Source organism: Lissotriton vulgaris, chromosome 9 (genome assembly GCF_964263255.1).
Source record: "Lissotriton vulgaris chromosome 9, aLisVul1.2, whole genome shotgun sequence".
NCBI lineage: Eukaryota > Metazoa > Chordata > Amphibia > Caudata > Salamandridae > Lissotriton > Lissotriton vulgaris.
In genome coordinates, this window is record NC_141697.1 from 1045269120 (window position 1) to 1045296202 (window position 27083).

The following is a 27083-nucleotide window of genomic DNA, read 5'->3' on the forward strand; positions in this document are numbered from 1 at the left end:
CCCACGTGTTTGCTAGAAGCTGAGTAAAGATGCAGCGGTTGGTGACTGTGCTGCCGGCAGCCGAGGTGGCCATGCTTAGAGGAGGCACCACAGGTAAGTCACAGGAATAGCGTATTGCATCCCCTGCCCCGGATTTGGTGCACTAGGCACCAGGGTAATTCTTGGTCGGGTTAGACTGAGGCGAGACCTCTAAGGAGGTTTGAACTACTGCATTTTCTGGTGTAGGCGGGCACGGGGCCCAGAAGCCTACGGGTGGGAAACCCGGCCCTAACCTTAGAGCAGAGGTGGTGCTCTAACTGTTCTGCCACCCTAGGGCAATGTACGGTGGTGGTATCTGCTGTATATGTACAGTGGTGGTACCTAAAGGATATGTACAGTAGTGGCATGAAATGGTGTTATGCCCATGGGCTTGCTACGTGTGCAACTTACCAATGTTCATTTTACTTTACTGCTGAAGATATGTTATGCCTAGAGGCGATGTGCACAGGGCACCGTTACCTGTAGTGACTGAGTGGTGCTAATGACATGGTGTACTGTTGATAATTAAGATGTTTGCCCAATGTGTTTATGCTAAGTGTACCTTTAACAGTAGTTACTGGTTGTTTTTCACTACCTGTGAATGGTGAGGTTCTGACAGTGGCCAGGTTGCAACTTTTTTTTTTTACTTTGTTTTTATTGTATTTTATACATTTTACATAACATCTGATATACCTGCAATTCTGCATAATTAGTATAATAAAACTCCACAACACAGCGAAGTTACGAGAAGATACAGCACAGCCAGTTACAATATTACATTATTATTCTAGTCTGGTGCATGTTCAGCTGGCATACTGTCTGGGCAGTCAGAGTTTGATTTATAACCAACATAACAATAACATTACATAACATAAATCCCACCCCCTTGAATTCTCTGTATTGTGTTTGTACATCAGCGCTAGTATCATAATTGATGTTTTTGCATGTCATCGAGTAGTCCCAGCCGCCCAGCCTTGCTTGTGTATTACACAATTTTAAAATCATATGCCAGTCCCTGTCTAGATTCCTTGTCAGCATTTTTTCTCGGACCTAAGTATGCGCTGGTCCTCCTGCTGTGTGCTCCCCATCACTCTCAGGTGTGTCCGCTAGCGCCCCCAGGGGGCTCTGCCAGGCTGTGCGGGTATCTGATAAGACTGTGTGCCATGCTGCCGCCAAAGGTTGCTTCCTCAGACCCATTGCATCATTGCGGCAGAGCGCTATGCTCCCTGCCTGCGCCCAGCCAAATAGTGATTGATACCAGGCCATTGCTACTTTGGGAGCAGGGGACTTCTAGCGAGTCTTAGCCACTGTTAGGCCCAGATCTATCAGATCAGAGGAGTGCTAGATTTACAACTATGCCGACGATACCCAAATTATCATTCAGATTGATAATTCTCCACCTGCCCATGCAAGAGTTCAGAACATCCTGAAATTTATAGTCAACTGGATGACGGCCAACTCCCTCAAAATCAACCCAGACAAGACAGAGGTGTTGGCCTTCAACACAGATGCCAACCCTTGGAACAATCTCTTTTGGCCAGAAAATTAGGCAAATACCCAGAGCCAGCCTTGGCGTTAAAAGCCTGGGTATTAAAATAGACGCCAATCTGTCCATGACCCAACAGGTGTCGGCAATAGTGAGCACATACACAGGCTTGCTGAGACAGCTACGAAAACTGGCCCCCCTTCTCACTTTTGACACCCTAAGATCCTAAGATTAGCGGTATCAGCTCTAATCACATCAGGATTGGATTATGCTAACTCCCTTTACCTCGGCCTCCCAGGAAAGCTATTTGCAAGACTGCAGATATTAATGAATGATGCCACCAGACTGATCTGCAGAGTGCCCAAGCAAACGCATGCCACTCCCCTCCTACGCCAGCTACATTGGCTTCCAATCAGGCAGAGGACAAAGTTCAAAGGCCTCTGCACTGCACACAAAGCCATTTATGGCCAAGCTCCGAGTTATATTAAAGACAGTCTAGCCATATACAACCCAAGTAGAATGCCACGGTCTTCTGAAGCCGGTCTGCTGGTCTGCCCCCGGCCCTGCTTGTCCTCTATTGGAGCGTTCTCCACCTTTATCCTTCAAATCTGGAACAAGCTGCCTGAGAATGTACGAGAGGAGCACTCTCTGCTCTTGTTCAGGAAGAATCTCAAGACAGTACTCTTTCAGGAGGCATGGGGCACACAGTAACTTACTCCACCCCCACCTGGGCCAAGGCAGCACCCTCTCACAGCACTTAGAGACCGTACGGTGATAACGCGCTCTACAAATAGCAATGACAATTTGCAAATTGCAATCTATGTACCTATATGTCACTTTGTACTTTTTGAGGTCTCTGGTACAGTCCTAGTATGCATGTTTTCCAGTTCCAGTCTAAAGTACGTTCTGTGCACTGGTATAGGCACTTAATAACCTCTCTCCAATATATTTAAATGGCTGTGCATGACCATAGCATTTGCAATAAGTCTGCCCCTGCCTCACCGCACCTCGCGCACTTGGCATCTGCGTGAGCAAGATTATTGTTTATTTTTGTTGGCGTCAGGTAGGCTCTATGTATTATATAGTATTGGATAAGTCGAAACCTGGCATTACGGCCAATCCGTGTGGGGCTTTTAAATATTTGTTCCCACTCCCGGTCCGTGGTGGGTCTCCGTTGATCTGTGTCACGATGAGCGTGCAAGGAGAGCAGCTGTGGTTTCGTGTGGACTCTGAGGGACTCTGCCAACCATCTAGTGAGGTGGCGGCCTGTGCCCAATTCATGCACATATTGTATGGTTAAATGAGTGGCTGGTTCCTGTATCATATTCCCCCATGACACGCTCATTGTGTGTGTCACTGCGGTGTGGAGTAGGAACTGACCTTGTGGTAGGTCCGAGCTAGCAGCTAAGTCTTCAAATGGGATGAGCTGTCCATAGTTATATAAATCACCCAGTGTTAATCCGGTTGGCCCTTTAAGTGTATATAATCCCTGTAAAGTCAAACATAGTGCCAGGTGGTACAGTGTGTATATGTGACTGCGTTCTAATGTGTTTTATGAGTAATACAAAGACTATTTTTGTATGACCTTGTATCGAGTTTCTTTTGTAGTGTGCCTAGAGTGTCGCTGCTGTGTGAGTGTGTTGCACAAATGCTCTACACATTGCCTCTGGGATAATACTGACTGCTCGTGCCAAGTTACCAAGGGGGTGAACAGGGGTTATCTTCAGCATGTCCCTCCCTTGCCCTGACTAGAGTGGTGGTTTTTGCCTAGCTTAAGCACGTGCCCTAGCCAACCAGAAATCCCATTTTTAACAGGTTGCTTGAATGGAAGTTCTGTTCACTGTACTCGTTTGTAGATATGAAATAATTTTTCGCCTTTTCATTGAATTGTTGATTCCTTTAACATTCCACATACTTTTAGGCTGTACCTTTAATCATCAATGCTAGACAACATGGTTGAGAGACTGGAGAAGATGAGCACATGTGTGAGAGGTGCTGGTATTGCTGGCGGGAAACTGGGAGCATGTCTGCTCGCTGTCTGTCTGGACCATTGAACAAATAATTAGATGTTTGACTGTGTACTCTTTGCTTGGCTGAGGCCATTGTTCAGATATGTTCTAGGTCTTGGCAGAGCAATGCAGTGTACGGGGGTGATTGGTTTCCATTTCTTGAGATGATAATACATCAAAGAAGGTTTGTAAATGTTTTAGCTCCTCAAAGATTTTGGGTTTATCTGTAACTTTGCACCTTCCCGGTATATGATGGCATATCTGATGTTGTGGTTTTCTAAGGTGAGTCTCATATCTAGTAGCCTTAACTTTCTTTTTTTCATTCTTTTGGCTATTTATAGAGTCGTATTGACTTGAGTGTATCCTGGCAAGTATGTTATAATGCCTCTTGGCTTAGAGTTGCCCGTGAGCTTATTGGATGTCCATGAGATTTGTTAGAAACAAGATCATGACACTTTTCTCTTTCCTTTCAAGTATGCCATATATCCTATATTCCCCTATAGTTTTGTCTTCTTCTATTCTCCATATCTTTTTGGAATTTTCTACATGAAATTCGAGTTCTTGCACTCTACATGTGAAGCATTCAAAGCAGCTGTTTCTCTTTGTTGTCTTTTACGAAATTCATTAGCTTGTTTATCTTAACTTCTGTGCTGGGAGATTTGTCGGTCATATAGGTCATTATGCCTAGGCAAACTTTTAAACTTTCCTCACTTCGAAAGTGTGGTCTACAGTGCAGCACACATGCAAAGTGGGAAAAGTTAAGACAAATAAAAGCATTTCTCCTTTTTGAAGTATGCTTCAAAGTGTCATTAGTTGTGGTGGAAAACCCTTTCTACTATTATTAGTACATGTAGTTTTGCACGAAGAATCACGGGAGGAGTAATCAGGGTTTTGGACTGTTTACTGTACTTTGAGGCAACAAGTTTTCCGCTGGAAAGTATATTTAACAATTTGCACAGGTTTGCATCACTTTTGTGACGTAAACCCAGCACAAAATGTGTGTAAATCTGGGCCTAAATGTTTGATATTTCTAGTGTAGCCAGTAAACTAGACCTTCCACTAGGCTCCATATGTGAGAGATGAATTGTTATTTGCAATGACTGGAAAGTATGTGCGAAAAAGTACATTAAACCCTGATGCCTGGCTTTTGGAAGGACCTGAGGTGAATCTTGCTTTGAACCCTTTTTTTTTCTCTTGCAGGGTGGAGCACTGAAGGAGTCTGAGCTAAGCAAGATCCCAACACAGCGACCACCACCCCAAGGTTGTTTACAGTACATTCTCGACTGTAATGGGGTTGCAGTAGGAACAAAACAAGTCCAGGCTGTCTAACTAAAGTGATAATGTAGGGGGGTTGGCTAAACAAAAATAAAACAAGACATACCAGTTTTTTGTAACGTATCAGTGCTGACCTGGACTGTGTTTTTCTATGCAGTGTCACCTCTACCTGTCTACTCGTTTGACTTGTTCTTGTTTGTGCTTGTAATGCTCTCCCTTAGATCTCTGTATACATTGTGGTTGCAGGGCTGTAGTCAAAAGTGTGCAAATATCTGTGCCTCTTCTGAGTCTAGTTTGACTGTATCTTATGGACAGTGATATAGTAATTTTTTTGTATTTTACATTGTGGGCCAAAAACAGTTAATATAGAACATCATTGCTTAATTACGTGAATGGGTGTGTGTAAGTAAAAAATGTATTTTTATTTTTGCATGAAAAACATAGAAAATATATATATACGTATATATTTAAAGGACTAATTTAATATATTTGTTGACGATGAAAGCATTTTTCTTTTTATAATTTTATAAAGTCTATTGATATTTCAGTTACTATGTAAAGGAAACCGTATGCAACTTTGTTCTAGTGAATCGGTGTGCCACTAAGAAAATGCTGTTTCTGGCAACACTGGAGCGTGATATATTTCACATGCAGATGTTTATATTTTTTAGCAAATCTGCATCAAATTAGTACCTACGTGCTCTTTAAATGGTTCACTTATGTGCAATATCGCAGAGGAAAATGTGGGAAGCGTTCAGATTGCGATAACATGTTTTCCACTTTTGTCGTGGACCCGATGTCTGTGTTTTTTTTATAAATTTAAGGCATGTATTTGCTATAAGAATAGCTCTCTTCCTGGGGAAAAGCAGGTTAATTTACAGGGTGCATTAATTCTAGATTGGGCTTGCTAGATTCATAGTCCTGTAGGGCTTGGACCTTAATAATCTATAAGAGCTACTCATGAAAATAGATAGGTCGATATGTCTATTAATGTGTCAGAACAAATACCTGGTAGCTTTTCAATTGTCATGCTCTTAAGGAGATAATGAGTACACTGTAGAACCAATAGTTGTCCATAACTAAAGACTGCTCTTCAATTTACCCCTTGTTAGATTGTAAATATTGTGGTTTGAAACACTGATGTAATGTTGACATCTTGACTGTTTGAGCCTTTTTAAAGCCATAATTGCTTTTACGACTTGTGCATACACAATAGCTTAGCCATTGCACCGTAAAGCAATACCCAAGCCGGCAATTAAACTATTTTGACATATCAGTCCTACCCTGCATATCAGCACAGGATGTCTGCACCACTAATACACTACCTAGTGATACCAAAAACACACTGAACTGCAGTTCTGTCCGAAAGAAACATTTGCAAAGGCAGTGGCCACAGAGTTAACAAGCAAGGTTGTGTTTTTAGGTGAAACATACTTGCATATTACGTTTTTTGACTCACATTCCAAAATAAAATTAATGGCAACGGTGTTTGAGCTTTTATTTTCTTTTTAGCAGCCGGATGTTGCATGTGTTTTATTATTATTTGAAGCTGATATTGCACGGCAAACAGAGCATGAAAAGTGAGCAATGTTTGCTTGCTGTTTAGGCATATTATGGTTTACTCATGAGAAAAACTCTGGTAAGCCTTAATTGCTAATTTACGGCCAGTGGTCACTTCCGCTATAAAGACCAACCTCGACTGATTTTTTTTTGCTGGAAAGTCAAATACCGTAGTCTGTATTCAAAGGGAAATGACTCCAGAGCAGGTACTACAAACCACCCACTGAAAATAACTTTACCCCTGTGTGAAACAAAACTCATTGCAGTGTGTTATCCATGGACAAGGTGTGCCACTTGCATGAACTATTCGGGTGAGTCTCGAAGTATGTGTTTTACTTGACATTTGTAACCTGTGTGTGTAACAAAATGATTTAATCCCAGGTAGGCAGAAGTGTGTTGTTTGTGGAAGGAATGTAAATTCCTATGCTCATTGTGTTGTACTCATCTAACACATAACCACACAGACCGAAGACAAGCCAAAGTGGTTAAGGTTTTGCATGTCAGCATGCTTTGATGCAATATTTTAGGTGGGGTAAGAGAAGCAGGTGTTGTACAGTGTAGGGTAAATGTTCAATTTTTTTGTAAACCTTTTGTTATTGTTGTTGCCTCTTTTTTTGTACTAACCCGGCTGTGAGAAATTGAACAAATGCTGGAAGTGTGACTGCAGTATTTCTTTTATGTGAAATATCTTGTACAGCTTTATGTGCAATAAAGGAACATTACATCTGCCTTCAGTCTAAAGTTGTAACATTTCTGGCTGATCAATGTGCATTTGGAATTTTTTTTAAGCTTTGACATGCAGCTTGGGGGAGGCAAATATTTTGACTTGGATTAATTCGAAATTTAAGGCATGTAAAGGCAGTGTGTAACTTAAACTGTGGGTCTATTGAGAACAGCTAGGTAACTCTCATTCTAGAGGGCTAGGTATTCCAAAAGAACAAATCAGATACCATTTTTTTTAACTTACTTGTGCATTAATACACAAATTAATGAATAGAAGCAGATAGCACAATACAGATACCCACAAAAAACTGAATAGAATATTATCCATAGGTTTTATTTTAGAGTGCTTTAAGATATCCACATTGTAAATAAACATCTGTTATGATAAGTGTACATTCTTTATAAAACTCATGTTAGATTGACTACAAATGATGACAGAGAAAATCATGAAATTAAGCAATCACACCAAACGTATGTATTTACTGCATGCTACTTTTACAGTCATTTGGGACTGGCGAATTTTCATTTCAAATACAATGAGCAAAACATTATTCTGTTTATGTATGTGTTTTGTTGTAATCGGAGAGTCATTGTTCTCTACCCGTCTATTGTGTCTATTGAAATGTACTATCTGCTACAACAGGTATGGGATATAGATATTTCAATACTCTTTGTTTAATCAATATGTAAATCTACCCTTTTTGTGGACTATATTTAAGAGAAGGCATACCTGGGATCTGTTAATGTAACATGTTATCTGTAATAGCAGATTTAAAAAGCTGACAGAACCAGATGACATTACTCGGTGACAAGTTTTCTTTCTAGAATGACAAAAAGCTAATTGAGTATACCATGGGGTTACTCACAATACAAGCCTTTCACTCGAGCAATGTTGACATTGTAAATGTCTTTATAAATAATGGACCCATTTTATTAACCCTTTAGGTGCTGCGCACGTTCACCGGCCGACGGCACCACTACCTCGGGAGTGCTGCCGTCAGCCGTTAAACGTTCAAATTGCACCTGCGCAATGGAACGTCCAGCACTGGAGCTGGACGTTCCATAGCAGCTATGAGGTTAAGACAGGCTTGTAACCTTGATGATGGGCTTGACGAAATAGGAGTGATGTTCAATACAAACATCAACTGATAGAGGCCTAAGAGATTGTTCCTATTAATCTTTTGTGTGCTAAGTGTCCAAAAAAAGGTAGCTTTTTTGCTTTTGTACTGCATAACTAACTTTGCACAGGATTTTTCACTTGCTAATTTCCCCACAAAGTTTTTAAAGTTCTAAAACGAACTCCCCGTTTCAGATCTCAATCATTATAAAATATGATTATATTACAGTCATTCTTAGCACATTTTGACATTTAAGTTCCTTACTAACTGGTACCATTCATACAACGACCTCTAGCAATTATTGTTTTATCAGTTTCCAATTCCCATGCATACACAGAATGCCTTCCCATGGTAAATTGTGTTTGGAATCAGCACAGCATCCATTATGCATTCCAGTATTAAAGTCTTTCTTTTTTTACTTGCCCACAGTATTTAGAAAATTAGATAATAGAAATTAAGATCACACAAGGTTATCATAGCAATATATCAAAATGTATGCATTCTCATACATAAAGGCCAGCTTTTACAATGCCTTATCAGGGTAATTCTCATTCAAACAGGAACTATATATAGAGAGAATGTTTTTATGAAATAGACAACTTTTATGATAAAGGCAGTTTATTAGGGAAAGCACTGCAAAGTGTATATGATAATTACATTATTTCTATCAGGTGTTCAGCTTCCTAAAATGTGTGTAAGTTTCAAGGACTTACTTTTACACCAATCAGATGACATTAGAATTTGTAGTTGGATTTTGAATTTGGATCAATTGGTATATGTCAGTGTTTCCTAACATTCAATAACTAAATAATAATCTAAATCCTTAAGATTATCCTAGTAGGCCATTTATAATGTATAGAAGTAAAACTAAATTACAAATTGCAACGCTTTCCTCCAATTTTCCTTTGAACGCTTACACTTCGAATTTAGTTGAATGTCAAAATATCATTTCCAAAAACACCATCAGACATAAATATATGGTCCTGTTGTTTACAAAACAAGATTTTTGATTATTTATTTCAATAGTGCAATATTTGGTAATCCATATTCATGACAATATTTTGGTCAGACAATATTTAGTCCACAATATTCTGATACCATAAATTATGTTAATTTACCCTGAATTAATACATATGAATGAATGAATCTTGGAATAGTGTAGGGCACTTATTTGTCTATACATACTCCGAATAAGGATTATTAAATCTTTGGGTATAATGTTTAGCCATCATTACCAGACATTTGAAATACATGAAAGACACTCTATATGTTATCACTAATGAATTAGAGTGAACTAAGGCCTCATAACAATCAGGTCTGATTCTGAACATGTCATCCACATCCTGAACAAGGTGAAATCATGGTGGGCCAGAAAGCATCTCTAAAAAAGTAATTTAATAAGGGTTTTTGTAAATTAAATCAATTTGGCTAAGCACACCTCTTTCCTTTACTTTATTTGTGAAATATTCCAATAGCTAAGGCATGGAAACAGTACCAAACCGATGTGTAAATCATACAGCATTAAACAGCCAACAGTCATAAATAAAATCCATAGCCAAACACATTTTAAAATTAGGCTAGGCTGCATAGTTGAGTTTAAAGCAACATATTCTTAACAAAAGTTCTCATGCCTCATGAACTATATTATCAATGAAAATATTTTTATATGTAAGCATATGAAACTTGTATTTCTGCCATTTCAGGATGGGTTCCATTAAATATTTTCTTCACAAAAGCAGAATCCCCATTAGAATTGTTTAATGTTTCACACCGATGTATGCTAATCATAGAGATTACTTTAATAATGTACCTGGCAGCTAGGAGTGGTGTTGAAAAAGGCCAGCAGAGATATGGAATCTTGAGATGTCCCTATTTATTTTAATCCTGTGAGTGGCAGGTGTGAATAGAATTGTGTGCCCACTGCCTACCCCATACATAATTTTAGTAAATGTCGTGTTATGTTACAATCTTTCACAAAGCACCATTTCTATCTTTTTGGTCATAAATTAAATAAATCAGCTAAATGAAATGCATAGGTAGTGAAACAACTTAGGGGTCGATTACATTGAATGTCATTCAGAAGGGCTACGAATGGCATACGATTTGTTTGAATCAGATTCGCAAACCTTGTTTCCGACTGACTCCAAAGCATTTCCGAACCACCGATCATGATGTTCGGACACCATTCGGACTGTCTGACTCAGTTCCCAAATGCATTCAGAGTAACTGAGTCATTCGAAGATGACTTTTAAAGGTCTACGTACCTCGTTTCTGAACGAGTGATTAGGTGTCCAATTTGGACAGCCTTTCCGAATCGGTTGTTCCTACACTGATCTGTTGTCAGAAGCTGACTTTGTGAGCCTTAGCAGGCACCCTTTCAACCAAGGGCCTCTGAATTGGGCCAGTGGGTGTACCCATGGGTTCCCTCTTTCCAAACATGCACAGTGTGGAAGGCACCTTGTGGTGCCAGCTAAAGGGTGCACAATTTTCCACTACCATCTCTTTATTTAATAGAAGCCTGTGTATTCGGTCGAAACACAGGCTCCCATTGAAGTCAATGGGAGTCCGACCAAACGGTGTTGGGAAGCATCGTAATCATTCGGACAGACTCCCAGAATAAGATTCGGTCGAAAACCATTCCAAAATCGATTCGGTCAGAATGGTTTCCGAACAACATGGTAATCAACCCCTTAAAAGAAAGTTTAATTTTAAAGATATTTTTACTGATTGTTATATCATAAATATTTAACATTTCATTTTCCATTTTGAAGGTGGATGGAAGATCAATAATTTCCTAACAAAAACAAAGAAGGCATTACCACCCACTTTTGTCTCTCCTGATGCTAGGAACACATAGTAGAGGTTTACCTACTCATGGTACATCTCTCTGTTGGTAATGTTTGCTAAAATGGTTGCTCAGGAAGATGGATGTCACTGAAAAATTGCATTTTGACTAACAGGAAATGTCTGAAATTATGCATGATGTCCAACAGGAAACCATTGTAAAGCACACCTTGTGGGCTATGTAACAATTTAAATGATCATAGCCAGGGTCTACTTTGCTGTATTTTGTAAGCAGTATAATATAATAGACATATGCTTACTTCATCATTGATGACAAAAGCAAACTCCGTTTAGGAGATGATTATTCTTAGGTTAGCGTGCATGTTTTGCAGGGAGAAACAATTTATTTGAGAGTTGAAAGCAATAAAAACAAGGCACATTTAGAGGGTCATTATGATTCCGCTTGGATCGACTGTCCGACTGCCCCGCCATGACCTGAATCTGACTGCGAGGATCCCCCCACCGTATTACGATGCAACCGTGGCAGTCTCATTTATGGTGGTGCACATATCCCCAAATATGTTTCTGCAATTGTGTAAAAAATCACAGAAAACAGGTGAATTGTACACACATGCATGACATATCTGGGGGTATGACTTGTGCTGCATGTACCCCATTGATGGAGTGTGTTTTGGAATGTGCACAGTCCAGTCAATGGGGATACAGATGGACTTACGAGGAATCCGTTTCCATAGGGTCATAGACATCGGGGTACAGCTGTTCAGGTGTAGGGGAGACCTGGAGAAACGGATCCACTGCAGAGACTGCTGAGGAGAAGCAGAATTTGGTGAGTATGCACTATAAAACTTAAATTTCCGCCAACGACAGGCAGTCGGCCAGACCACCATGGTCAGGTCATCAGAACCCCACTTCGTAATTCAGACAGCAGTCAGAGATCGGTGGACTGCCTTATGGCTGCTGTTATGTCTCCAACCGCCATCTCGGCGGTCAGAGAAAGGCTGTCAAAGTCATCAGTCTGTCAGAGGTCAGTTGGAGTACATGATGCATGCGTTGTAACCCGGTGGTCCAATTGAGAGATTCCGACAAGACCGCGGCGGTCTGACCGCCTCCAAAAGAACCGCGGAAGTCGGTCTGACTAGCATCATAATGACCTCCAAAGTTATGAATCTGCCTCTCAATGGACTGTTTCTTGTCTATCCAGACTCCAAGGTGGTTTACTTTGTCTGCTGGTATAAGGCATGGACCTAAGATAGCATTCCAGAGTTCCTTTGTGAAATTGGTAGAAATGCCCCAGCTAACATTATATCACTTTTTCTGATTTGTATTCATTCAGAGATCATTTCCAGTTGTAGAATTTTAAAGCCCCCATGTTCCTCGATTTAGGGAGGAATGAGCTTAAGAATCAACTGATAGTACTCATAAATTTGCAGAACAGCATCTTTTCTTGGTGAAGTAACTTCATACCAGAAAGTTGATAAACATTAAAGAGCAGGGGGGGCCATACTACCCTTTGGGTAAGCCCCTACTGAGATATTTCTAGTGCAAGATTCACTGCCTTTTTCTTGCTTCAAAGGAATAAGTCACACTATAACATTTATTCTAATCTTACACTTTCACAGTCTGTTGTGCCTAATTTTGTAATTGCACCATCAAAGGCCACTAATAGGCTAACAAAGCACTGAGTTCATCAGTGGAAGCCATTGTTACTGACTCAGTACCACAGAGGTCCAAAGGCCCACCTTGTATTTGTTCAATACATTGATAGATAATTAGATAGGCTTGACTTTATCTTATTTAGTTCTTAAAGAGCACTCCACCTTCACCGCTCCTATCTTTTATGCATGGAAATATCAGCCCTGAGTGCTGAGACCTCTGCACTTCTTCATATACATTTTTTTGTAAATTTAGGAGGGACAAGTGAAGTGACTGGAACATGGGGAATATTTAAGGAAGAGTAAAGAGGGGTTTAGGGAGAATTAATGAGTGGTTTGGGGAGGGACCTACACTTCCCACATAACAGTAATCATATTCACAAACGAAAATTCTAAAACTACTTCAAACAAAAGGTCCTAAAACAAGCAAATGAACTCTTTCTCAGATTTGGAATACGTTTTAGAAACACGTATGGCCAAGCACTGGTAGAACTGTAGCACATTCCTTTATAATGGAGGCAGAGTTTAAAAATAATGCCTCATAGGAAATAATGAGAAAACAAAAAGAATGTATTTTGACTTAAAATATATATCTATAATACATATATTCACAGAAAAAAACTAAGGTTAATGGGACGTTTTGGTTAGGTGAAAATGTCACCTAAAAACATACAATTTTAAACTAACAAAACCACTGAAATTCATAAGTTATAGTTATCTCAAGTAACTATCACTCTGCCCTAAAATACCGATAACTCATGCCCAGCAATGCACAGTATGTAATGAATGATGTAATTTCAAATGTTGCAGTAATGTTATCAATAATGTCATAGAAAATGTAATGAGTGCTATAATATGTAATGTCATAAGCAGTGTATGGCGAGAGCACAAGTTATAGTTACTTTTGCTGACTCCTTCCCGAGCCAATAGTTGCTCCAGTGATCCTATCTCCTGGGGTCATGAGTTGGTGAGAGCAATGAGGGAGCCCCTAGTACCCCGCTGACTAACCCCATGCACCCATCATGGTTGCATCGAGAGCCGGTATTGCTTCTTCCCAGCAGGAGCATCTGTTTTGCATGCTTGTGCACGGCGAGAGCAATCAAAGTATCCCTGCCCACAAAAGCATGGGCAGGCAAACATGCATGCTCTCACCCAGCAGGATTATTTTTAAAGCTCCAACCAGGTGGGAGCCTTCAAGTGTTCTGGGCAGGGAAAATACCATGTCCCATGGATGGGCTCGCTGAGACACAATGAGGCCAGCCCTGGGGATGGTGTCTCTGGGGCATTTCAAGGTTTGGGGAGGTGGGCTGCACACCCCGTTTCCTTCTAAATATTAATGGTACCGAAGGATGGGGTTCACAGGGCCTTGTATACCCACGGGAAGGGGGCCACACGCCCCTCCGCCTCTTTATTTTACATATCGACCTCAAGGGATGGGGTCCCTCTTCTATAAAATATTTGCACTCACCCCAAGGCCTTCATTTTTTCAAAGCATGGATCCGCAGTGATTTTGTGGAGAAATTAAAAAATAAATTGGGGCACTGCACTGGTGTTGGGTGGGGGGCTTCTCGTACACCCCCACCTGGCCTAGGGGAGCAGTATATTCATACCCATGCCCCTTTATATCTATTTCATACCTTTTTATCAGGATTCAAGACTGGATCCTAAGATGACTGCCACCGCATCATTGTTCATGTATCACCTGCCAATCAGGTCAGATCTTATTATCTTTTGGCTACACAGATCCTGTGCCACATGAAAGGAACAATTGTTTGGAGCCTTAATTGCTCAAAAACTATAGAACAGATTTGCAGTAAATCACCGGAAGCTCGCTTTCTGGGCCAAGATCTAGCTTTATTGCAAATAGTGTATGATTTTATGCAGTTTTTGTCAATTCACTGTTGAGTATTTTCCTATGGAAACATTAATGGAATCCATAGCTTTTGCAGCTCCCGCTTGCTGGATCACCCCAAAATCTTGGTTGGATGACTTTTTTTTTTAAGAAGGTTTTGTGAAGATTCGCTTAACGGCCACCAATTTATATAGAAAACAAAAAATGCATTTCCTTTGGAAACACAATACTAACTATAACTACCCAGTGATGAACGGCACTATATGGGCTCTATATATTTATGTATATATTTATATCAACGTCCTTTAACCATTAAAGAAGAGTTGCAGACACAAGTTGAAGGTTGCAAGCAAAGGCTCCCCACCTGACACTTTCAGCCGAAACCTTTCTCACGGGTCAGACGTGACATGTTACAAAAGCAAAACATATACAAAATAATGTGTAATAGTCATAAAAAACAGACATACAAATGAACACAGTGCTGAAAATTATGTCAGCAGTATTGTAATTAAGTGCTTATGAAACACTGCATCAATTTTTGCACAATAGATCGCAGCATTCATAAACCATTCATTTTATGCTAGGTTGTAATCAGCTTGGGTAAAGGGGCCACTCCCTCCCCTTTGGAAAAGTTAGCAGGCCTCAAGGGATGGGGTCCCCGGGTAGACATTGGCTTGAGGAGTAGGGCTCCAGGCATGTTCTCCCTCCCCAAATAGATTTATATATTGACCCCGCAGCCCTGGCTTACTGTGAATTTCATTTTAATGTTATGAAAAGTGGCTGGTGTAATTTTTTTGTTTTTGTTTTGTGCTGGAAACCCACGGGAGAGCCACAGGATCACAGCAAAAATAAAGATGTCTGTTAATTTCTACCCAAGAAAGGGTCCTTCTGGGAACCCCTACAAGAGCTAGCTTGGCAGGGTAGCCTTACCCTGCCCCCTTAATTTTTTTAACTCAGTTTTAGGACAGGGGACTAAGCCCACACCGTCCTGTAATGGCCACCCCAACATTTTTGTTCATGGTGCAGCCAACTAATCAGAGCATTCACTCCCTTTGGACCTTCTATCCCACTGTAGGGTGATTGCCAAAGGGGAAAGAAATCCCCTTAGGCCAATCATAATGCTCTATTATTTTTTAAGTTGTGCTTGCAGTACTCTAACAAGAGTTTTACCAAAAAATGCAACCGTCCAAATAAGTATTTTTTAACCTTCATTTCCCAAAAATTACTGAATGGATTTACAGCAAGTCACAATATGCACTGGACCAAGATCTAGCTTCTTGGCAAATTTGGCGTAATTCCGTTCAGCCGTTTGTTCTCTACCCCTACATGACGGTACACCTTGAAACTTCCAGGAAGAAACTAAGTAGAAAATAGCACTTTTTTGGAAAGTTTGTGAAGGTTCATCAAACGGCACTACAGTTATTAGTATATGTATACAGTGGGTTCACAACATCCATTTATTAGGACACGTTTTGGTGACACTTTGCCTTTCTCAATTATATATGCCCCAAGGAGTCTCGCACGTCAGGCTATTTACACAGTCAATATGCGGCTGATCGAAGGAGGCCAATCTTTTAATTATGTTAAACCGCTCCAAAAAAGTAATGTGCCACAGTCGGAAAACACATAGTAAAGTGGGGTGCATTGTGGAACCTGTACCCACTGTGGGAGTTGCCATCTCTGCATGCAGCGCCTAACCAATGGGAGCGGATTTGACTGTGTAAATAGCTTGAATTGCAAGTCTCCTTGTGGCATATATATATATATATATATATATATATATATTTTTTTTTTAATTTTTTTTTTAATACCTTTTTAATTTATAACATAAATGATTCTTTTTTATTATTACAATAATGAAAGTAAATTCTATGTGTAGCTTTTTATAATGTTAGTATATAATAAATATAAACATTTTATTTTAGGTTGGATTGTTTTAAATGAGTTTTTAAGAAATTGTTGTTTCCTTGATTATATTTAAATTACATAATTGTTTGACGAAACATTTACTTAACAGTGCATTAACATTTTTTATTTTGTTTTATATTTAAAGTTATTATACACAATTAATGTACATTAATATTTATACAAAACATTTTTGAAACTATTTTTCTGAAGTTTAAAACACTTTGTAAAGTATTCTTATACTTTCCCAAAGTGAGACAGAGCACTGTGCAGAGAGAGAGGGAGAGAATCTTTTTGGGCAATATTTGGAAGAAATGGGGAACCCTGATTCTTAAATAAATCTTAGAATAGTTACACTATCTAGCCAGAAGCAGCACAGGTTGTTGATAAAATATTGGGGTACAGTTATTTTTTGTGCAGGATGCCAAAGTTAATGCGTTGCATTGTGCTAGAAAAAATAAGCAGCACACCACATATATACCAAAATAGCACTGATGCTCTCTTCCACGGTGCTGACTAGCACCACACTTACACCTTTGCACCACAGTACAAAGGTGTTTGTGTGATTTAAGGCATTTTTTTTCCCTTGAAGGCTATCTTTTTGAAATACAATCCTAGGCCTCAGCATGCTTTTGAACGATAAGGGATTCAACTGAGATCTGTAAATGAGGGTGAGTGTCTGAAACGTTTCAGCACTCCGTCCATCATCTTATTGTGTTTGCTATGTTCGCCCTCAGTGGCCAGGTCCAGATGTGGGTCCCATGCTTTTTTTTCTACTGGATTCAAGCTACCCTGGCTGATGAGGGCTGATACCCTGAAACCGGCCCCAGGATGCTTTTTTCCGGTCGAGGGAGGACCTGGCCTGTCAGTTCGGGCTGGACTTTTCCCATGAGGAACATGGTCAAGACTGATTTGCATATGGCTGGATCCAACCTGGGGTGGCTTAGTGAGCAGAAGAATGATGATGGATTCAGCCCAGATCTGTGACTGGGGGGAGTCTATCATCGTATTGTGTTGCTATGCTTTTGAACCCTTCACCTATTGAATGTGGGCTGTACAGTACAGATGATAAGCAATGTGTGAAAAGTTAGGAGCAAATACAAGATTTCTCCTTCTTCGGGCCTGTCTCAAGGAGGTATTGTTGTTGTTGGTAAGCACTGTTTAAATATTTTTATAGATAGGTCATACTATCAAAAACCATGAGTGGTAGCATGGCAGCACTAATCTCCTACCCATTTGTCATTTCTGTGATGCAAAGTAGCACACATCACTATGTGTTACTTTAAGGGCTATTACCCAGCACAAATAAAGCTTTGCACTGGAAAGTAAGAAATGTATCACCCTGTAACACCACTTTGTGTCTGGGAAAAGGTATTTTAAATCTGCCCCTAATTCATGGCCGGCAGTAAGTGGAATGGATAGGGCCAGTGTGGGGGTTCAGAGTGCCAGTGACATCCTATGAAGTGGTTCTAGTTCTGGTGTGTTGTAATTCCAGGGCAGGATGTAGGGAGAAATAGGTTGAAGCCCATTCATTGGTATACATTGTGCAAACTAAGTGAGGTAAAGAAATAGGAACAGCTAATGACTCTTCCAAAAAACTGGCTTGAATATGATACAGTAGTATGTTTATAGTAAACGACACAATCGTATCCGGATGCCTTTGAACTTGCTCTGCTCCCAGAAAACTTGCCTCCTTTCACTACGGGGATGTTTGGGTGGCCTCCGAACCAGCCAGGGTTGGTTTTCCAAGAGAGCTACCTCATCTACATAGAACAGACCTAGGCTGAGGATTCAAAGCTCATCAACTGAAACAGGGGTCCTGCCACGTCAGAAGGTGCTCAGAACAGTGATTTATTTGATTGTTTCACAATAAAGAGAGAAAGCGCTGAATAAGAGAGTAGGGTGAATTGCTTTTTAACTGGACTAGGAAGTATCACAAATCACTGGCTAGTAATTCCTATAATAAAGGCTTCCCACCATTAGCTTCTCAGAGCACACCTGGACATGAGAGGAGGAATAACCTGCTGCAGTATCAATATGGAAGTCGATTGAGACCTGGACCTGCTTTTACCTTGACGCCAAATACTGCGAATGATTCTCAACAGTTAAATCAGCTGGCCGCCTTTATTACCAGGGACATAAATGACAAGAGAAGGGCTTTTCTGGAGAACCCATCTGAACAGTTTGGAGTGGACAAGTTTTCCCTTTGTTGGAGTCTTGGCTAGAATGAGTTCTTGAGCTTACATCTCACTACCATCTCTGACTGGGGAACCTAACGTAGCAGTCTGGGAGTGACCAGGAGAAATGTATTCACCACCAGACATAGTTGGTACTTCAACCTCCATAGGACTGAGACAGTGAGCCAAGGATTTCTGAAAAAGACAACATATTGGCAGCCATGATATGCCAGCTTGCATACCTTTGACCTTTTGGTGGAATTTTGAAGGCCACAACAGGAATAGTGAAATAAAGTATCTGGTTCTGTGCCATCCTCATCAGCTTTAACATCACGCTTTATTCCTTTGGAGCATTCCTAAGTCCAAATGAAGTGGTCATGTCTGAAGGTAAAATTCAAGATCAGGGAAAGTACTCACAGTTTGTTAAGGCCTTATGTGACTACATTGCACATGTGTGTTCCTTACCCAGCTCTTTCCACCCCTCAAGTGCCAATGAAACAGCAGTCATAACCCCATTGGAGGAGGCCTGCATGCCAAAACATCAAGTGATGGATATGCCTAGCGGCACCATTCCAGGACTTTAGAGGAGGTTGGAGCAGTCAGACCTAAGCATGCAAGTAAATTCTCATCCCATCCCATCCACCACACAACTTCTGGGATAGTGCCTACTTTGGTGAGCCCCTGACAGCCATTTTAGCTCAAGAGCTGATAGAGGATGAGACATCATGATCATCTGTGCATGTGGAAGCTGGCATAGACGTGCTAACTCTCCCACCTCTGCTCCCTGCCAACATCAGTACGGTCAGTGCTCCTGCAAAAGGATCAGTATCCCTTCCATGCTTTGCACCATCCCACCATCTAACCCACTTCCTCATTTCATTCCAAGAGATATGTGACAAATTCGATGAAATATTTACTGGGCAGCAAGTACCAAGTACCAGCAGTAATTTTGGAGCTAGGATCAGTAAATCTATTAGTCATCTGTCATCAGATCATACAGACAAGAATACACATTTGGGGTGACTTCTATACTCATGGGCATTAATAAAAAAACAGATTAAGCCTCCATGCACTCACCACCACCAACATCGCCAGCCCCAACCACACCTTCTCACACTTCCATCTCTACCCTGAAACAGATTGTGTATTTTCCTGAACCACCTGCTGGTGTACCCAAGCTCTAAAATTGTTAAATATGAGAATGTTTCACTTTGAGGATGTTAGAATGAGTAAGAGAAAGATGATAAAAGCAACAATCATTAAGCATTTTGAATGTGAATCAACCACTGCTTTTATGGTAGTATGGCCTTAGATGTTGCCAAATTTTACCATGAAATGTATGAACAACTAGAAACATAGACGCAGAGGCATGGGAAATTACCATTACAATTCCATAGGTCAGAGACACCTATGTTTATTTTAAATCCAATTCTGTCTACCAGCATGCACAATATTACTGAAACAATCAGGATAGATATGCAACAATTGATCCAAACCTGGTTCAATGAAGGGAACCTGGATGGATTCAAACCAAACTTTCACCCAATATGAAGTCATTTGGATTTTTCCTGGACACCAATCTCACTCACAAGGAAGGAATCACTTAAAAACAAGATTGCTTTGTATTAACTCTCTCCATAGAGAAAGTGAATCTATTTCTCAAAAAAAGTGATGTTAGAAAATAATTTGAAGGCCTTACATATACACGGCAGTGCACCCTTGCATTTTGATGGTGGCAATGCAGACTGTATCCTTAAGCCCCTTTTGGGCATCCCTAATGCCACAGTATGCTTCATGATAGCCTGGAGAACTATGACCACATCACTGAACCTCTGATGGACTTTCACTGGTTTGTATTGCCTTTCCACACCATCTTGCAAACAGTTCTCTCACCTACGAAACCATCTCAGCCAAAACCCCCATCTGACTGACTGACAAGAAGAATACCTCTAGTGGTTCTCAGCTGCAAAAGGACACCAGCAGACTGGAGATGAAGAAATGCAAAAAAAATCATATCCAAAGGAAGATCTAAGATATTCATTGATGCCTGCTGCCACATTGACATGACAAGAATTATGCACATCCAGATAAAATATCATTGTTATTTTTGAAGTATTTATTTCAATGTATGTATAATGTATTTTTTCAAACACACGCAAAATACATTGATCTCCCCATTGGACATCACTATACCAACAACGTAAACAAGAAAGCAACACAATATGGCAAAGTATCTGTTAACATTGCAGGATGTGTCAAAAGTCATGTTAATGTGTCTTGCAGATAGAAAAATACTATGTTCAGTAGCTAGGCACATGCATCAGGAAAGGCAGGAGCCAAGGGGTTTAATTTACAGACCTTAAAACTCTTCATTCTGTTGTAAGTCACAGCTTGAGGGTGTAGAAAGTACCTTGGCATTGGATAGCACTTGTGGGAACTATTAGTTTTTTGGGGGGATAGAGAAGCTTCAGTCCATGCTGTGGATGGCTGAAGGTTGGTTCGAATCATGTCCAATGAACCAGGAATTCTAAACTTATGGTTTTTAGGTTATTGGATCCTATAACAGCAGTGTAATGACTGGTGCCAATGTCCACTCCTTCTGTAACCATGCACAGGCTTTGAATAAAATAGCCACCAGCTTCAAAAATCTACGTCTGCAAGTTCAGCACATAGTTTTCTTACCATCTGTGACTTCCAAAAGAAAACAGACAAGAAAAGCACAAACAACAGGAAAAATTGCAAACACAATAATTCTCTGTATGAGTGCTAAATCTCAGAATTGCCTTCCAAACTCTGTAATGCATATTCTTTAGTCCAACAGGGCAACTGGGCCTTGTTAGAACACCTATGAAAAAACTGAGACCTCAGGGGGCAACCAGACTGCCCACTAGGTCAGTGGAGCGCATTATGTCTACTGTCCCCATGGAGGACTGCCTACCGTATTTTGAGATACATGCTTGCCTGGCAGCAATCTCAGTGCCTGAAATGGATCTGCTGACAAGGCTTTAGAAAAATATACATATAAATCACCCTGACATGCATGTAGCTTTCTCTTCGTGAATGGCATAAGTCAAGTGATGGCCACTGCCATAAATAAGGTGGGTCTTGAGATGAAATGAGGCCAAGGAAACATGAGTTTGGTGGGCAGGACACCTGCCTCAAAATTACTTCCTTATTCTGCTTCATGGTCACAGAGTAGGGGACTAGCCTTCTTCAAAAACTGATACAAGGTTTTTCAGAAGTCTGACATTTTTTAGCAACAATCTTAAACCTAATTGCTGCATTTGTCAGCTTGAAGCCACTTATTCCAAATTTTGCAGAAGTTGGCCGACATCCTCTATTCAGTAGTGTTGTGTTCCAGCCTTAAAATGTCTCATTTGGGACTTCTGATTGCTGCAACGAAAGTGCGGTAAAATATTTATTATTATACACTTGTTCACCTTACTGTTCTAACCGTACTGGGCCCTTTATGATTAGACAATCTGCAGCATCTTCCGTTACTTGAAAGGCAATGCTCCTCTGACAAATCTTTCTCCACCTATAGGAGGAGTGGAAATTAGGGTGACCAAATACCTTGTTAGCTGTCCAATGAGGACCATTCATTGGCAGCAACCTCACAAATTTGAGACTAGATTTAGATATATCACTCTTACACCATACTGTAGAATTAAAGAATAGAAATAGGAAGACCCAACCTCCTGAAGAATTTCATTTTTCTTTCATAAAAAGACCACAGCCGACACGTTTCGTCCAATAATGAACTTCTTCAGGGCTGTAAAATCAACAAATATATAAATACACATAAATATATACATATAAAAAGACAATACAAACATGAATATACAAAATACCTGTCCAGCAAATATAAATGGGTGCATTGTTTACAAAATATAAAATAAAAGATTGCAGAGAAGATTAGAGAAAGCATTTGAGATTGAATGTATGAGATAGCATGATATCTTGTCATATATAGACAACAAAGCTTTTACTGCTTTCTCTTCTTCCTATTGGCTTTTTCATTTTGGCACATTACCTCAGGCCATATACTATTGTCTGCTTTAAATTTCTGTGTAGTTTATATATGAGGAGATATCATGCTACCTCATACATTCTATCTCAAATGCTTTCTCTAATCTTCTCTGCGATCTTTTATTCTATATTTTTTTGTCTATTGTTGGTTACGTTTGTTTGTATATGGTCCACCATGCATATGGAATATGATGTATGGTTTTTTAAATGTTAAATGTTGTATAAACATATTGGATCAAGAGGCTACCTTGAAACAAGATATCTGCTAAGTAAGTTTTGTATAAGTAAAAACTGTTTAGGATTATAAGGTGTAACATTTTCTTTATATTTTCTGGACCGGTATTTTGCATATTCATGTTTGTATTGATATATATATTCTCGCTCCAAGGTTGTCCACCATTGAGTAGCACGCGAGCAGCAGCTTTATTTATGTGTAGGTGAGGGCGGGGATCCGCTTGTAGATGCCGCTCTGTAATGGATCTGCCCGACGCGTTTCGAAGCTCCATCTGCTTCTCTTCAGGGGCTTTAACGGAAGCGGTGTGCGCACCCGCTACACTTCTCCAAATACGTATAACTCACCCGCCGATGGGAGGCTCCAATGAGACTTCTGGGAAGTGTAGTGCGGAAAGCACAAAATCAAGTCCTGGATGGACTCCACAAGTGGGCCCGTCCTCGATCCCATGTACGGCTGCTACTTCACTGCCGTGACCCCCACGTTAACGGGGTGGTGCATACTCTGCGGCTGGACTGCCGCATTTAGATTCTCGCTCCAAGGTTGTCCACCATTGAGTAGCACGCGAGCAGCAGCTTTATTTATGTGTAGGTGAGGGCGGGGATCCGCTTGTAGATGCCGCTCCGTAATGGATCTGCCCGACGCGTTTCGAAGCTCCATCTGCTTCTCTTCAGGGGCTTTAACGGAAGCGGTGTGCGCACCCGCTACACTTCTCCAAATACGTATAACTCACCCGCCGATGGGAGGCTCCAATGAGACTTCTGGGAAGTGTAGTGCGGAAAGTACACAATCAAGTCCTGGATGGACTCCACAAGTGGGCCCGTCCTCGATCCCATGTACGGCTGCTACTTCACTGCCGTGACCCCCACGTTAACGGGGTGGTGCATACTCTGCGGCTGGACTGCCGCATTTAGATTCTCGCTCCAAGGTTGTCCACCATTGAGTAGCACGCGAGCAGCAGCTTTATTTATGTGTAGGTGAGGGCGGGGATCCGCTTGTAGATGCCGCTCCGTAATGGATCTGCCCGACGCGTTTCGAAGCTCCATCTGCTTCTCTTCAGGGGCTTTAACGGAAGCGGTGTGCGCACCCGCTACACTTCTCCAAATACGTATAACTCACCCGCCGATGGGAGGCTCCAATGAGACTTCTGGGAAGTGTAGTGCGGAAAGCACACAATCAAGTCCTGGATGGACTCCACAAGTGGGCCCGTCCTCGATCCCATCTACGGCTGCTACTTCACTGCCGTGACCCCCACGTTAACGGGGTGGTGCATACTCTGCGGCTGGACTGCCGCATTTAGATTCTCGCTCCAAGGTTGTCCACCATTGAGTAGCACGCGAGCAGCAGCTTTATTTATGTGTAGGTGAGGGCGGGGATCCGCTTGTAGATGCCGCTCCGTAATGGATCTGCCCGACGCGTTTCGAAGCTCCATCTGCTTCTCTTCAGGGGCTTTAACGGAAGCGGTGTGCGCACCCGCTACACTTCTCCAAATACGTATAACTCACCCGCCGATGGGAGGCTCCAATGAGACTTCTGGGAAGTGTAGTGCGGAAAGCACACAATCAAGTCCTGGATGGACTCCACAAGTGGGCCCGTCCTCGATCCCATGTACGGCTGCTACTTCACTGCCGTGACCCCCACGTTAACGGGGTGGTGCATACTCTGCGGCTGGACTGCCGCATTTAGATTCTCGCTCCAAGGTTGTCCACCATTGAGTAGCACGCGAGCAGCAGCTTTATTTATGTGTAGGTGAGGGCGGGGATCCGCTTGTAGATGCCGCTCCGTAATGGATCTGCCCGACGCGTTTCGAAGCTCCATCTGCTTCTCTTCAGGGGCTTTAACGGAAGCGGTGTGCGCACCCGCTACACTTCTCCAAATACGTATAACTTACCCGCCGATGGGAGGCTCCAATGAGACTTCTGGGAAGTGTAGTGCGGAAAGCACACAATCAAGTCCTGGATGGACTCCACAAGTGGGCCCGTCCTCGATCCCATGTACGGCTGCTACTTCACTGCCTTGACCCCCACGTTAACGGGGTGGTGCATACTCTGCGGCTGGACTGCCGCATTTAGATTCTCGCTCCAAGGTTGTCCACCATTGAGTAGCACGCGAGCAGCAGCTTTATTTATGTGTAGGTGAGGGCGGGGATCCGCTTGTAGATGCCGCTCCGTAATGGATCTGCCCGACGCGTTTCGAAGCTCCATCTGCTTCTCTTCAGGGGCTTTAACGGAAGCGGTGTGCGCACCCGCTACACTTCTCCAAATACGTATAACTCACCCGCCGATGGGAGGCTCCAATGAGACTTCTGGGAAGTGTAGTGCGGAAAGCACACAATCAAGTCCTGGATGGACTCCACAAGTGGGCCCGTCCTCGATCCCATGTACGGCTGCTACTTCACTGCCGTGACCCCCACGTTAACGGGGTGGTGCATACTCTGCGGATGGACTGCCGCATTTAGATTCTCGCTCCAAGGTTGTCCACCATTGAGTAGCACGCGAGCAGCAGCTTTATTTATGTGTAGGTGAGGGCGGGGATCCGCTTGTAGATGCCGCTCCGTAATGGATCTGCCCGACGCGTTTCGAAGCTCCATCTGCTTCTCTTCAGGGGCTTTAACGGAAGCGGTGTGCGCACCCACTACACTTCTCCAAATACGTATAACTCACCCGCCGATGGGAGGCTCCAATGAGACTTCTGGGAAGTGTAGTGCGGAAAGCACACAATCAAGTCCTGGATGGACTCCACAAGTGGGCCCGTCCTCGATCCCATGTACGGCTGCTACTTCACTGCCGTGACCCCCACGTTAACGGGGTGGTGCATACTCTGCGGCTGGACTGCCGCATTTAGATTCTCGCTCCAAGGTTGTCCACCATTGAGTAGCACGCGAGCAGCAGCTTTATTTATGTGTAGGTGAGGGCGGGGATCCGCTTGTAGATGCCGCTCCGTAATGGATCTGCCCGACGCGTTTCGAAGCTCCATCTGCTTCTCTTCAGGGGCTTTAACGGAAGCGGTGTGCGCACCTGCTACACTTCTCCAAATACGTATAACTCACCCGCCGATGGGAGGCTCCAATGAGACTTCTGGGAAGTGTAGTGCGGAAAGCACACAATCAAGTCCTGGATGGACTCCACAAGTGGGCCCGTCCTCGATCCCATGTACGGCTGCTACTTCACTGCCGTGACCCCCACGTTAACGGGGTGGTGCATACTCTGCGGCTGGACTGCCGCATTTAGATTCTCGCTCCAAGGTTGTCCACCATTGAGTAGCACGCGAGCAGCAGCTTTATTTATGTGTAGGTGAGGGCGGGGATCCGCTTGTAGATGCCGCTCCGTAATGGATCTGCCCGACGCGTTTCGAAGCTCCATCTGCTTCTCTTCAGGGGCTTTAACGGAAGCGGTGTGCGCACCCGCTACACTTCTCCAAATACGTATAACTCACCCGCCGATGGGAGGCTCCAATGAGACTTCTGGGAAGTGTAGTGCGGAAAGCACACAATCAAGTCCTGGATGGACTCCACAAGTGGGCCCGTCCTCGATCCCATGTACGGCTGCTACTTCACTGCCGTGACCCCCACGTTAACGGGGTGGTGCATACTCTGCGGCTGGACTGCTGCATTTAGATTCTCGCTCCAAGGTTGTCCACCATTGAGTAGCACGCGAGCAGCAGCTTTATTTATGTGTAGGTGAGGGCGGGGATCCGCTTGTAGATGCCGCTCCGTAATGGATCTGCCCGACGCGTTTCGAAGCTCCATCTGCTTCTCTTCAGGGGCTTTAACGGAAGCGGTGTGCGCACCCACTACACTTCTCCAAATACGTATAACTCACCCGCCGATGGGAGGCTCCAATGAGACTTCTGGGAAGTGTAGTGCGGAAAGCACACAATCAAGTCCTGGATGGACTCCACAAGTGGGCCCGTCCTCGATCCCATGTACGGCTGCTACTTCACTGCCGTGACCCCCACGTTAACGGGGTGGTGCATACTCTGCGGCTGGACTGCCGCATTTAGATTCTCGCTCCAAGGTTGTCCACCATTGAGTAGCACGCGAGCAGCAGCTTTATTTATGTGTAGGTGAGGGCGGGGATCCGCTTGTAGATGCCGCTCCGTAATGGATCTGCCCGACGCGTTTCGAAGCTCCATCTGCTTCTCTTCAGGGGCTTTAACGGAAGCGGTGTGCGCACCTGCTACACTTCTCCAAATACGTATAACTCACCCGCCGATGGGAGGCTCCAATGAGACTTCTGGGAA

General features: G+C 42.4%; 1 protein-coding gene across 1 annotated transcript in view; it reads left to right on the forward strand.

Annotated features, from left to right (window-relative positions):
- SYN2 (synapsin II) overlaps positions 1 to 27083 on the forward strand; it is a 1078985-nt gene that overhangs the window by 1015182 nt on the left and 36720 nt on the right. Inside the window, exon 11 of the mRNA XM_086938961.1 lies at positions 4714 to 4774. Within this exon, the coding sequence (XP_086795087.1) occupies positions 4714 to 4774 (61 nt within the window). The remainder of the gene's footprint in view (positions 1 to 4713; positions 4775 to 27083) is intronic.